This window comes from Heterocephalus glaber, unplaced genomic scaffold (assembly GCF_053883595.1).
Source record: "Heterocephalus glaber isolate CG9 unplaced genomic scaffold, H.glaber_assembly_v1.0 deba00001532, whole genome shotgun sequence".
Classification (NCBI taxonomy): Eukaryota; Metazoa; Chordata; class Mammalia; order Rodentia; family Bathyergidae; genus Heterocephalus; species Heterocephalus glaber.
This window is the reverse complement of record NW_028258330.1, coordinates 13845203-13860097: the sequence shown is the minus strand read 5'-3', so window position 1 is coordinate 13860097 and position 14895 is coordinate 13845203. Positions and strand designations below refer to the sequence as shown.

The 14895-nt window shown below is 39.4% G+C and overlaps 1 protein-coding gene across 30 annotated transcripts in view; it reads left to right on the top strand.

Annotated features, from left to right (window-relative positions):
• The window catches only part of Plcb4 (phospholipase C beta 4), a 384134-nt gene that overhangs the window by 223854 nt on the left and 145385 nt on the right, over window positions 1-14895 (top strand). For 29 of the 30 annotated variants that reach the window (XM_087188652.1, XM_087188653.1, XM_087188650.1 and 26 more), the window contains one exon: window positions 6231-6335. In XM_087188652.1, the coding sequence (XP_087044778.1) occupies window positions 6231-6335 (105 nt within the window). Of the gene's footprint in view, window positions 1-4801; window positions 4825-6230; window positions 6336-14895 lie in introns of those variants that run through there. The other variant, XM_087188660.1, reaches the window with a different exon arrangement.

The following is a 14895-nucleotide window of genomic DNA, read 5'->3' as shown; positions in this document are numbered from 1 at the left end:
CTTACACGAACCGAGGTGGTGTGGGTCGGTCACTCTACATTGCCTCTTGCTGCAATAGAGAGAGTCAGTAAACATGAGATCTATGAGGCTGCCAACAAAGCAGGACACACTCCTTTACAATAACCATTTCTTTCCAGTTTTGTTTTTTCAGTAAGTAGCAGGCAAACAATCTAAAACAACAATTTAAAAGTACAGTAAAAACATAAACCAACAACATGTAGCTTACTATCATTACCAAGTATGTACTATACATAGTTTTATGTATTACATTATCCTACTGCCCTTGCAGTAGGTTTCCCCCAGCATCACAAACATGTGAGTGATGTCTTGTGCCCTGTTAGTATGGCTATGATGTCATTACACAGTATCATTATAATCTTAGGGGACCACTGCCATATATGTGGTCCATCTTTGACCAAAATATCATTATGCAGTACATGACTGTATATTTTAAATGTTTATGGATCATATGTTTAGCAAACATCACAGGACTGGATTTTGAACTCAAATGTCATTTCTAAGGGAATTGCTATAGGCAACTAAACAGCACCCAAACAACCTTTGGAAACAAATCAGTTCTTCTCTTGGGAAGTAATTGTACCTCATTGTATTCTAATTTCTTTGCAAAGTTGTCATGCAGACTGAATTATATTATTCAGGGTCAAACACGGTGTCCCAAAATGTGGCATGTTGGTGTAGTGAGTATTTTAAGCTAAAGGAAAGAGAAAAATTGCTGAAGCTGGAAGGGTGCCCTCTTTCTGTTCCCTCTTCCCTGAGAGACTCCTGTGACAGGTGTCTGTCCCTGGTTCCAAAGGAACAAACAGGCTTTGCCAAGCACATTACTATGAGATCACACCCCTGTTGTCCAGTCTAGCTTTTACCAAACTGTTTCTTCTCCTACTTCAAGGCTAAGTGTACAAATGCTCGTGTCTCCCATTTCTTTGGACTTCATTTCTGCAGGCTCCCATGTCACCTAAAATTGATTAAGTACCTTGTTATGCTTTAAATACAATCTGTCTTCAGTTATAGGGATGTCAGCCACAAACTTTATGATCAATGAGGAACATTAACACATTTTTCATCCCTACACTGTATTCAGTTATGCATTACGTTCAGATGAAGCTGATTCCCCAAATAACCAATAACTAAGTATGTTTTAGACATGTTTTATAAAATCTTTATGAAATGAAGCCTATGATATGATCATAAATATCACCTCATTAATTCATAAAAGCAATTCTTTTAAATATTTTTATCCATCTATTTTAAAAAATTACTAGATTTAAAGAAAGGTTCAATTTCCTCTTAATTGCAATGAATACTGAGGTGGGCGAGCGAGATAGAGACACATAGTGGATGTCTGCTTTCTATTCTCAGCTATGGCTGTGCGCTTTGTATATTTTAATAAACTCTGAGAAATTATTTTGAATCAGGTGGTGCTTCCGTAGGTTGCTTGTAGTCCAAAATTCACAGAAGATAAATTCATGTAAGCAGTATTATTTCCAAATATAAGAACAGCAGAAGCTTTGGAGTTAGCATGCAAGTTTTAATCAGTATTACTAAGGAGCTCCTCATCAAGTAGTGAATAAGAATCAGTCATATGTGGTACATGTGAAGACTCCCAACATGAAGTCGAGGTTTTAAATTCAGGAAGGGGAAAGATAACATTTTACAGCTTTATTAGCCTCTTCCTGGTATTTGTTCTTGCCAGGAATTCTAGTGGAAAACATAGACATAATTTAAAAACTGATTTTTATAAATAGAAATGTTTTTAATTTCATCTTCCTAATACTTTAGAGGGCATTTTTCCTGAATATAAAAATTATGGTCATTGTAATTTTCTGTATTTTAAACTATGGAAATGTATTAAACAAAATAAAAATCACCTAAACTCTCATTACCAAATTACTGTCTTTTGATGTCTTACTAGTCTTTTTCCCCTGTAAAAAAAAGTAGGAATATGCCTGTGTGTATACTCAATATCTGTATCTGTATAACACAAAACAATTGAATCATAATTGTTTTTTTTGTTTGCTTAGCAACATGTTGAGAATATTTGTATTTGCTTGACAAAAGCTGTGAATGTTTAGTAACTCTTCTAAATTTGCTATTGTTAAGCTAATAACTATTCCTTTATAGCATTGCTTCTAATGAGCCCAGAGTACAGAGAACTTAAATAGTAGACTGTACTTAACCAATTGCTTAGTTATGTTTCTATGAAGCCCTCATTTTTCTATCATAAGTAGCACAACAGTATCTTTGTACACTGACTTTGCATCCACTTACTTTGGATAAATCCTACTGGTACAATTACTAAGTCAGAATCTGGGCCTTTCAAGGCTATAGAAATGTACTGCAAAATTCTCACTGAAGTCTAAAAACATCCTTACCCCTGGCCCTTGATGATCATTTTCTTAGTCCTATACTCATTATGTACTTTTTGAAAAGGTCATTTAATGGCTTGATGAAAATGGAGCTATTTTTAGAAAGTGGGGAAAATTATGATTAATGATGCAATATATCAGTGTCAAATTAGATTCTTACTTGAAGTAAAGCCATTTATTTAAAGGCACCATATGATCTGATGATAGGCTGTTGATCTGTTTTTAGTAATATAAGATACTGAATTTAAAGATTGAAGGGCAAGACACTGCAATATTTGATGGATTCAACTAATTTACTTTTTTAGTCAGTGGAAATTTTATTCCAATTCTGTCTGCTTTAAAAAACTATTTTGGTTGCCCTTATTGTGGGGTCACTTAAAGTCATGGCTTATTTAGTTTGATGGGATTTGTATGGTGGATGGGGAAAGCATTAATTTGTTATGGAACTTTGTCAAAAAGTTGAAGGTAAACAATAAAAGTTACACTTAATAAAATTCCAGTGACAGGGTACATTTTTATTCACTTAAAAGCTAGATATTAGCAAGTAGAAGCAAATGCTTTTTCAAATAAATTAATTTGTTCACAAATAGAAATAAAAAAGTGAGAATGTCTTAGATGGCTTGGCAAAAGTTACAGTTTATGTAAATTTTGTATTTATTGATGAGATCTAAAGTTGTTAATGTTACACCTAGCGAGAGAGAACCAACCAGAGACCGATATTAAATCCACACAGGAGTTTATTACCGGCTGGAGTTTATTACCGAGCACTGGACACCTTTGAGGCCAACAGTTTCTAGCCCCCGCTATGGGATAGAACTAGTAAAGCAAGCAAAAGGTACAGAAGCGGAATGTCCTGCTTTTAGAACACTTGTAAAACAATAGTAGATTAATTGTTGTTTCTAAGAGACTCTCTAAGGGGAGGAGGTTTCTAAGCTTCCTCCTTCTGAGTTCATCTAAAGGGCAGGCAGGTGGGTCAAGCAGCAATATGGAGCCTGTCTTGCTAACAAGGGTCCTTCAGTTAAAAGACATTGGGAACCCAGCAAAGGATATACTGCAAATGAATCTTTTTCTTTTTTCAGTACTGAGGATTAAACCCAAAGCCTTCTCACTAAGCTACATCCCCAGAGCCTTTTTATTTTTTATTTTGAGATAGGGTCTCTCAAAGTAATCTTAACTGTTCCATGGGACTTTGGAATAGAAGGATGGGGTTATCTGAATTCATTTCTAGATTCCACTTTATCTTGCACTTTTATTTCCTTCTTTTTTATTCTAGTGAGCACTGATGTATGTTAAATGACTGTTCCCTTCAAGTTAGAGCAGTCTTAACTGCAGACCAAATAGATGTGGCAACTTTCTAGGTACTTTAGGAAAGATGTCCAGCTTCAGTGAGCCCAGTTCATATGCTTCCTAGAGCTACTGAAAATATCGTCATAAACTACAAGCTCACAGCAACAGAGATTTGTTCTTTCACAGTTTTAGGGGCCAGGAATTGGAAATCAAGGTGCCTTCATGACCGTGTTCTCTCCAAGCTCTAGGAAAGAATCCGTTTCTGGCCTTGTCCACATTCTGGTGACAGCCAACACAAGGGACCTGTTTTTACTACTCCAGTTTTTCCCCGCTGTGGTTCTCTGCCTCTTCTTCTTCTGTCCCTATCCAATCTCCTTCTGCTCCCTTTTTATAAGGACATTTGTGATTTATTTAGGGTCCGTTTAGATGATTCAAGATCATCTCCCCTTCTCAAGATGTGTAACTTAATCACAGCTGCAAAGTACTTCTTTTCCCTGTAAGGTAGTGGCAACATTCACAGCAGTCAGGATGTATTTTGGGGGACCATATTCAAGGTACCATACCTAAGTACCTCAGAAATGCCTGATTTTGCATACTCCTCTCTGTTCACTCTGTACTAGAAAAGGAGGCATGTGTCCAGAAATAACAACAAAAGTGTTGTTTGCCAACATTTTGATGGGAAGCCCTCTTTGTGGGTGATACAAGACCCTGAACAGCCCAGCTGGCTTCCTGTATTCCCCCTACTAATTCTCCCAATGTCTCATCATCATCTTTAGAAGGAGCTTTATGTCCCATATCATGGGTGAAAAGCCACCTAGGACTCCCTTCCTCTCTCTTCCCCTTCCTTTAAAACTCTCTGTAATCCAGGGTGTTTTTCTTGTGGAGCCAAGAGCATTTCACAAGAATCTAGAAACAATGAGACTGTTTAAGGGCCTGCTGGCCTCCATCCAGGGGCTGCCCAAGGTGTTTACACTGGAGAAGGTGCTGGGCTATCTGTCAGTTCTTTGGCTGTGTAAATTCCCTTCTCCTCACCATCTCCTCCTCAGGGAGCAAGAGCTCCTTTCCTGCAGGTTCCGTGTGGTGAGGTGGTGCCTTCTAGGAGGGAAGAGGCAGTGAAATCTCTCCTGTCTTCTAAGTGAGACCTCACCACAGGGTAAGCTGGAACACTCGAGAAGACAGACCTTGGGCCTGGCACAGTGAAAGCATTTTGTAGGCAGTTAGCTAAGGATAGGCATTTGATATGATTGCAAAGAGGGTGTAGTGGCTGGTTCCGCCCTCCATGCCCTTAAAAAGAAGTGACCATTTGTTTTGTTAACTTTGTCTGTAGTCACTTGGATAGGAAAATAAGCCTTCTTTTTTTCCCATTTTAAAATCAATTACCTGGGTCAAACTTGTGTTAAATACAGTGTTAACTGGGTCAATATTTTCTAATCTGTAGGTCACAGTTCTACCACCCTTGTAAAATAAGCCAGCCACTTGTCTCTAAGGCACGCCCTGGGAAGTATTCCAGAGACAGCACAAAAACCGGCGCTCCATTCCTCTGAATATAAAATTAGGAAAATTTGGAATAATTCAGCATCATTTTCCCAAGTGCCTGTTTTTTTTGTTCTGAACCTCAAGCAACAAAGTGGTTCCCACCTCCACTGCAGGTCTGCATTAGTGATTACAGTCAATATCCATCATCCTCCAAATCCCATATCCTCCCATTATCCTCCCCAAACTCGGAAGCATTTGATCAAATTAGTGCCGAAGGGGGAGGTGAATATTTTAGTAATTGGATAGTCATGAGGTCAGAGAAGCATCATATACGTACTGTGTACTAATATTAGTCCTGGAGAGCCAAAGTTAAGCCAGTGGAAGAATATGATACAAATAGATCAAAGGCTCTCTTTTCATCTTTGATATGAACTTTTAAAACCAGATGCTTTGTGTTGCTATTTTTTTTAAATGAAAGAAAGAAAAACATGAAAGGGATGGTTAGCAAGAGTGAGAAGATCAGAGAACATGTAAAGATCCACTGAAGACAGATGTTTTGCTGTCTTTCTCTGCAGTCCGGCAAATCATGGAGGCCACCGCATTGTTTTCAATTGGGGTGCTGGGGATTGAATCCAGGACCTCTACACCTGTGCTCAACCAATAAGCTGCACCTCCAATCTTCAGCATATTGTTTTTTAATCGTACTAACACTGTAGTTGGTTACTGAGGGGTCTTCAGGTCTGTTCTTCTCTGCAGACCTGTTTTACAGTGTAGAAGGAGTGAATGATGATGTGTTTCCAGGTTTAGAGACAGGGAGAAGGAAAGTTGGGCCAGATGAAGGGAAGAAGAAAAGATTCATTTCATATATAAAGGGAATAGTTTTGCAAACACATGAACATAAAGCAGCTAACCTCGGACCCAGTAACCTTGGCCACTTGCTTTGGTTTTTGTTTTGTTTTGTTTTTTTGGTACAGGGGATCGAACTCGGGTCCTTGCACTTTCGCAGCAAGCGGTGAAACCACTGAGCTAAATCCCCAGCCCACTTGTTTTTAATTTCATACAGTAATATGACTTCTTTTTCAGTTTCAGGTCTCGAATATCATCATGGCCAAACCTTATGAATTTAACTGGCAGAAGGAAGTTCCTTCCTTTCTGCAAGAAGGAGCAGTTTTTGACAGATACGAAGAGGTAAAGAAACATTGTAAATCTTTTCTCTCAAAATAGTCTAAGAATTATTTAATTTTCATTGCATTATTGTGTAAATATTCTTTGACACAGTGAGAATATGTTTGAGGTTTATAATTTGGAGTAGTTGAAAAGAGGTTAGTTATGAGATATAAAAATAATGATAGTATAATTTATTGAGTGCTCGCCATTTGTCAGATATAATAGCAATGCTACTATAATTTATAGAGAGGGCACCATATGCCAAGATACATTCTGAGCACTTTGTTGTACTATTTGTTTAATTTCTCACTATAATCTTGTAAGATTGTCACTATTGTTATTCTGGTTTTACAATTAGGTTTCACGTAGTAACAGTTTTTGGTTAATGAATTGCACTTGGCAACCTTTTCATATAAACCTTCCCATTTGTTATAAATGACATAGTGGATTGACTTTGGGGCTAGTCCTTTGCCATTGCTCTTCAACTGACCACAGCTTTGCATACCTCTGCTGCTGTCATTTCTGTGTGGTGCCCTTGCATGGTGGGATGCTCAGGACTTTTTATAGAGCAAGGCTTTTGGGTCACCTGTCCGGGAATACCCAGTGGGTGACTTGAGGTCTCATTTGCATAGTAAAATTTTTCTTAGATTGTCTTGTGAGATGACTTGGGGAGAGTGTGTGACAAAATTGGTATTGGTATGGGCTCTAAGACAGAGTAAAAGGTAAAACTCATTAAAATTGCATTTAGAGTCCTGGAGTTGGTTCCTTTCAAAGTCAGTGAAAAGTGTTTGGGGTTGATTGGAAAGTTGGCTCTGAGGTTCTCAGATGCAGAAACTACAGGGGCTTTTGTGGGTGGACTTGACTTAATTATTGACTAAATAATTTTTTAGTGTATGATAGTCACTTTTTAAACAGAATTGAAAAGGCAAAGGATGGACTAAAATGTGGTCACTGTTCCTGTCTCATTGACATATCTAAGTGACAGGTGTTCATCTGTCTGAAATATTATCCCTACCAAGAAATAGCAGTCAACTGCATTTTGCTATAAGAATAAACAAAATAATATTATGCCACCTAGAGGCATGTTGTTCTTCCTCTGCTTAACATGCTTCTGTGACTCCTCACTGTAGGAGAGAGAGAAATCCTCAGAATAAAATAAAAGGTTTTTCCTAATTTGGCTCCTTCCTAATTACTACAAACTCGTTTACCTCCAGTTTCCTACACATATCCTCCCCATTAGCCATGGCAAACACTTCTAGTTTCCCCCAAACTACTCAATTTGATGCTTTGAGTATGCTACCCTCTTTTTCTGAGATGCACTTCTTTCTACATATTTGATGTTTCTGCATATTTGACTGTGAACTCCTATTTGTTCTTTAGAACCCAGATGAGAAATCTTTACTTCTGTCATGCCTTGGACCACCCATGCACTAAGGAATGACGCCTTTGCGCCACCGCTAACCTACCCTTGCACATGTTACACTGCCTTTACATTGATTTCATGTATCTGTCTCTGCTATTCTTCTCTTCATTTCTTGAAGTCAAGGAATGCATTTTACTTGTCTCTTTTGGTCAGAAACTAGCTGAATGCCTGTAACTTCCAAACACTATGCATGTCTAGCATTAAAAAGATTTTGCATACAATTGATTCCTTCTCAGTCTGGTTTTGTTATAATTTGATTTCCTTCCTTCCTTTCTTCTACCTTCCCTCCCTCCTTCCTTCCCTTCTTCCATCCCTCCCTCCCTTTTACACTGGGTCTTGAAGCCAGGGCCCTGTGCATTCTCTGCACACACACTGCCATTGAGCTAGACCCCCAGCTGTTTGTAAGAGAACTTGATAGTCCTTGAGACACATGTAAAGGTCTGAGTTTCAACAAATTCAAACACTAGGTAAACCATTTGAAAAAATTTATCTTTTAAATAAATTATCACTATCATCCATTTTGTAGAGTTCAAACTGAATACAAAGTAAGTTATTGCAGCTGGCTATCTATATTCACTTTACACAGCTTGACAAAGAAGGTCAAGGACTTACATGGAAGCATAGTCAAATATTTCTCTCAGCTGCACTGGGTCAAGTTTGATGGTGTAGGAGAGAAAAAGTATTATCATTTCTCACCTATTGCTAAGCAATAGCTGAAACCACTTAACAAAAAGGTTACTAAGAAAAAAAGCATAGAGCTTTTATTTAGTATGTTTTACCTAACATGGAAGCCTTCAGAAATGAAGACTCAAAGAAGCAGGGAAACCTGGGTATTCTTTTTTATTAGTACATTTTTGGAATACACAATAAATACATGCACCATGGGCTATTGATACACATACATATTGCATCTTAATCCCTTTTCTTTCCTTTCCCCTTTCCTCCCTCCCATCACTCCCCATCCCTTGATCCCCTTCCCATCTCCACAAAGTCTACCTCCCTGTGAAACCTGTGCATTCTTAAGCTCAGGGTTGATGGAGATTGGACAGCCATGCAGAAGTGTGAATGGACAAAGAGGGTGTGGTTGAACTGTGATAAACTGGGGGAAACTTAGCAAGTGAGGCTATTTGTTCAGATTTTTCTTTGTGCTCTTCTGTCTTCAGAAATAAGGATATTGTTTTCTTCTGAATATGGGGAGAATCCCTCTGGAATGAGAGTGTTATATTTCGTTATGAAATGCTCCCTTCCTCAAAGGCCATGTGGTTTTGGCCAGTTGATGGTAAATGGGGAGAGGTGGAGGAACCGTTAGAAAGTGGGGCCTGTCTGGAGGAAGTGAGTCATTGAGGACGTGCTTTTGAGGAGTATGTCCGGGCCCTCACCCACCCTTCCCTCCCTCTCTGCCTCCCAGCCACTGTGAACTGAGCACGTTTGCTCCACCATACACTCCCTGCATGCTGCTCTGCCTCACCACAGGCCCAGGAACAGTGGAGCAACATATGTGCCTGTGGCCAAAATAAATCTTTTCTCCTTTCAACTGACTGTCTTGGCTATTTTTTCATAGCAATAGAAAACTGACAAACACAAAGGGTCTTGTGATGGAAGTTATCCAGGTGGTAGGGCCTGTTTCTGGAGAGAGGGGGTGAGGGGAAGGTGAGTGAGACCTTCCTGCTTCTGCTATTGTCTCAAAGGCCAGAGTGTCATATTTGGGGTGATGTGCCCTGAACACCATCAACGTCCATTGTGCTTTAGTATGAACTGTTGTGAGACATCTCTCCCTGAATCTTCTATAGTGACCTAAAATATTTGCAGCTATCTAGGATCTGGAGAGCTACAGAATAGTTAATTTTTTTTGTTGTTAAATTCTTTTATTGGTACATTTTAGGTATACAACACAATTACATTCATCACTGGGAATTGTACCTTTACATAATGCATCTTGGTTCTTATTTTTTCCCCATTCCTAGCCCTCCCTTCACCTCCTTCACACTTCCCTATTCACAAAGACTTTATTTCCATTTTTTCCATTTCTTATCATTTTTCCTTTCCCTTCTTTCCTTTTCCCTGCCCCTCCCACTACCCCTACCCCTTTGGACCTTTTCTTCCTATTTTACATTATCGATTATTCATTCTAATCATTGGTACATTTTAGGTATACAATATAATGACATTCATCATTGGAAATTTGCACCTTTACATAGTCTCTCTTGGTTCTTATTTTTCACCCTTGCCCAGCCCTCCCTTCAACCCCTCCAGTCCTCCCTATTTACAAAGATTTTGTTCCTATTTTTCCATTTTCTCATATTAATCCCATTCCCTTCTATCCTTTCCCCTAGCCCTCCCACTTCCTTTCCCTTTGCCCCTTTTCTTCCTATTTCACATTACCTTAGAATAGTTAATTTGTACTACATAATTCAGAGAAGGTCACTTGAAACAAATTAAATGTACTCACTGGCTGAATGTCTTTCCTACTGTCCTGTAAGAAAAAAAAAATGCAAAAAAAAAAACAAAAGAAAAAAAATGCATTAGAGGAAATAACTTTTCTTGGTAAAGAAAGCAAACATAATTTAATGAATTGGAGTTTCCTCCATTTAAATCCATTTTATTTCTTGTGATGATAGTGTTTTGGTCGGTTTTGTATTGCTCTGATGAAATACCAGCATTGTTTACTTAAAAGGAGGGAAGGTTTATTTTGGTTCAGTTTCAGATGTTTCGTTACTTGGGATTATTGTCTTTGGAGCTGTAATCAGGCTAACATCATGGCAGGGAGTGCATGGCAGCAGAATCTCATCTCAGGGCAACTAGCAAGCAAACAGACAAGGGGCTGGAGGTCCCAAGGTCCCCTCAAGGACAGGCCCCCAGCGACCTCACTTCCTTCCACTAGTCTCCACCGGCTAAAGATTCCACCACCTTCCAATAGGTGACCAATAGATTGGTGACCAAATCCTTAGTATTTGGGGCTTTGTAGACATTGAAATCCAAACCATAACAATGATTCTCTTAGAGAATCTAAGCTCACACTTAGAACTTACTAGTCACTCGTGCTTCTAAAAGTTTTTATTCTTTCAAGTTCCTCTGAAAAAAAGGTAAAGCCAGAAGGAAAAGAAACTTGACAAATAATAAATACAGCTTAGCTAAATACAACTTTTAGCTTTCTGGGATGCTAGTATTGCACTAAGATTTAAAGCAAAAAAAGTTTTAACTTTATACAGAAAACACATGTCTTCCTAACAGTATATGAACTGGAAAGCCAAATAGTATTTCAGGCTGGATGACAGCCACTTTTTATTATCATTTCCCAGTTCTATAAAATGCAGTTCATTGGAGCTACAACCATTAAAATATTTGCAAAAATGTAAGTAGATGAGGTTTGTTTCTACAATTTGCACATGAATAGCACTGAAAGATGATAGCTAATAACCAATGGGAAGACTGGGAATTAGAGAAAACAAAACCCATCGCAGAAGTGGCATAGCAAAGAGACTATCTCAGGAAGGTGCACAAATGTCCTCAGCCTCTTATGATGACTAATATATCACTGTAACCTGAAGTAGCAGGTGAACATTAAACAATGTGCCATGTACTCATTTAAAGAAAGCGTGGAAGTAATTTAAGTGGTGAATGATCATTCAAAAGATCATGAAAAAAAAATGTTCAATAGCTGTTGTTTTTTCAAAAAGTTTCTATATCTATAGCGGAAGCAGTATTTTGTTATTTCTGCATTACTGAGGTATTCTTTTGAGGCAGCCAAATTTTCAGAAACAACACATCACAGCAGCTCGTGAGGCAGCATTTCATTGTGTTGTCATGCCACTTTCAAGTTTGTGTGTCCCTAACTCTACCTGACTTCAAAGTTACTTAAATGCAAAATGTTTTGCTTTCTGAGTGATACTTAATACTGGTTCTTCAGATAATTCTTTCATGCAGAAAGGAGAGACAGTAAAGCTTTTGGAAACACATGCAACCCAAATATCTCACTCAGCCATTTTCCTGACTTTCCTTTAATATTCATGTGAAAAGACTGATAAGAGGACAAGCGTGTTGGCACACACATGTAGTCCCAGCTACTGGGGAGGCGGAGGCAGGAGAATCACAAGTTGGAAGCTAGCCTGGGCAACTTAGGAAACCCTGTCTCAAAATAAGTAAGAGGACCCAGTGCTAGCTGTTCTGCTCTTCCTGGAGGCCCTAGATACTCACACTCCCTCAGTGTTTCTTGTTGTCCTCCGAAGCCTTTTTACCACCCAGTTTCCTGGTCTGCTGCTGAATCCAAGCTGTTCCACTCCTGAAACCCATTATATCATCAAATCCCAGAAACCCAAGGATTTTGTGTGAAACAGATTTTTACTCATGATTTGGTGGCTGCTGAGGAGAATTGCAGCACACAGCAGGAACACATTAAGATTAAAAATCAGAAGCTGAGCATGGTGGTGCACACCTCCAATCCCAGCTACCTAGGGCACTGAGCCAGAAGGATCGCCAAGTCCAAGGCCAGCCTGGACAATATAGCATGACCCTGTTTCAAAATACAATTTAAAGCCAGGGATTTAGCTCAGTGCTTCTGCTGCCTGCCTCGGAAGCCCAAGGTCCTGAGTTTGATCCCCTGTACCAAAACAAAACAAAACAAAACAAAACAAAACAACAGAAAAAGCAATTTAAAAAATTCAAGGGATATAGCCTTTGACAGAGTGCTAGCCTAGCATGCACGAGGCCCTGGGTTCCATACTAGTACTGACAAAAAAAAAAGATTAGAAATCAGAAATCTCACTGAATAAATTCCACTAGCCACTTTGGTATCTAATGCTGTCTCTGTGTTCTTTTGTCCCAGTCCTTCATCAAGAACTATGTTTTTGTTTCTTTATTTTCCTATCTTGCTCACTCCCCGACCCTGTCCTTTTCCAATTCACTCTCTCCTTTGTTCCAGATGCACTATTTTTAAAACTCAAATTTTTCCTTTCAAATCAAGGAGGAAAATTCTAGTTCCTTCTCCTTCTGAGCCTTTGTCCTCCTTGGACCTCAGACTCTTTTCTCCAGACTCTTTTGAGCTCTGCCCTCTTGCATAAACTTGTAAGGAAATATATGTACTTAAATAAGCAAACAAAACCAGAAAGCAAATTTATCCTTTATCTTATTTTCAAGCTTTGGGTAATTTACTTTGTATCTACAGAATATGTATACTGGGCTGAAAGAGCAAAGCCTAGAATTGTAACGGGTTGTATTTATATTGGAAAGTACTTACAAACCATTATGATGATGATAATACTTAATAGTTTTTTAACTTTTAGAATCAAACTATTATTGACCAAACAGAACACAAAAACTACTAACTTTATGTGGAAACTAAGGGTGAAGACAACTGTTGGAAAGGCACTGGGAAAGCACAAAAGAAACAGGAGGGCTTGTATGCTCAGTGAGAGTTCCTGCAGAAAATAGAGCTTATGTCTACTACTTAAAGTGTAAAAAGAGCTAAAAGCAAAGCACAAAACAAAAAATATGAAAATTTAAACTTGAAGTAGGAGGAAAGCAGGAAAAATGAGCCGAACTGAGTTCACTGTCTACTTTTATCCCAAGGAATTTAGGAATTCATGTACCTGGTTCAGTTGCAGGCTGTCTTGACATTAGTTCTGCTTTTCTCCAGCTCCAGCCCCTACCATAATTGAACATTTAAAACAAAACTGAAAGGTTGAGAAGCCGCTTTATTATCCACCAAAGGACATTCAGGCTTCTCAATCTGAAACTCCAGGCCAATAGCATTTGACCCCTGGTGCCCTTCCACCTTCTACTTTCTGCCTTCCCCCATTCTGTTGTGATGCAGAAGGTGATGGAATGTGTCCCTCCTTTTAGAAAAGAAGGGGCCCACAGTTCCTGGCCCACAACTGGCCCAGGCAACCTAAGAGAGGAGGTCTTCCTCCCGCTGTCTTGACTGAGAAGTCAGCCAGCCAATCAGAGCACAGCCCGGATGAGGCTTGAGGCTCAAGCTTGTGCAAGGGCCTGGGTACCACAGTACATTATGCTGGGAAAGTGGCTTGTCCAGCGTGCGTGGAGAGTAGGATCGTGGAGACTTGAGGCTGAAGCCACAGATACATGCACCCGCCACACCTTAAATGGCTTTACTCTCAAGCCCAAGGCCTTGGTGTTAAATCCTGACAACTACAAGGAACCTTTACTGGGTTTTCAGCCGGGTCTGAAAGGAGATGAAAAGGAGATGTGCCTGGATTCCCCGTTCCGTAGTGGGAGGGTAGGGAATGGACCCGAGGGCCTGTTGGTCAGACGCATGGAAAATAGGGGCGGTTTTGAGTTTGGGAAGGAACAGAGAATTTTCTAACCTATTCATTGTAGAAAATGAGAGAAAACAAGTGTGAAATGAGGATGGGGTTTCCCACACAAGACAGGCAGCTCCCATGCCAAGCAAAGTGAAGGCAGGGTGGGGGTGTTACCTTGCTGGATGACATTTCAGTTGTTTTTTCACCTGAGGTGGAGAAACTAAAACCAAAAATGGTGCTTATCTAATATTAAATCTTCCGTATTATCGAAGAAACACTTTGTGTATCATAAAGTTCACAAGAAGTATTAAAAATAATTAAGCGGACAGGGATTATTCACAAAAAATTCTAAGAAATAAGCAAATGGGTACTTTTTCCTCTCAGTCCTCCACTCCCAGGGCAACTCTTGGCACCTGGTAAACAATGGGGTCCTCACAACCACCACCACCACCCCCTGCCCCCAGGCTCTGCAGTGGGTGACACTGCAGTCCTCCAGGAAGAGAATGATTTTAAAGCTGAAGTACTCTGTTTTAGGAAGAGATGTTTTATGCTAATCAGTTCTTCTAGACTTACAGCAAGGTTTGGCAGTGGGTCTCCCTACCATGGGAATGATGCAAGATTAACTCAGGACTCTGAAGGCTGCTGTTTGGACCTCAGCCAGCACCCTAAAGCTCAGCCTCCAGTCTGTCTGTTTGAGAATCACCTGGATAGCTTTCCTCAAATACTTCTGTTGCTCGCTCTGTCCTACATGTTACTGAGTTGGTTTGGTTTGGAGCTCAGGAATTATTGTTTCTTAGGAATAGGTGAAGATAAATATAATATCCAGCTAAGGTTGAGAACCACTGTTTTAGAGGATTATCATGTGCAATATCATTGATGCTGTGTATGTTGCATGGTAAGT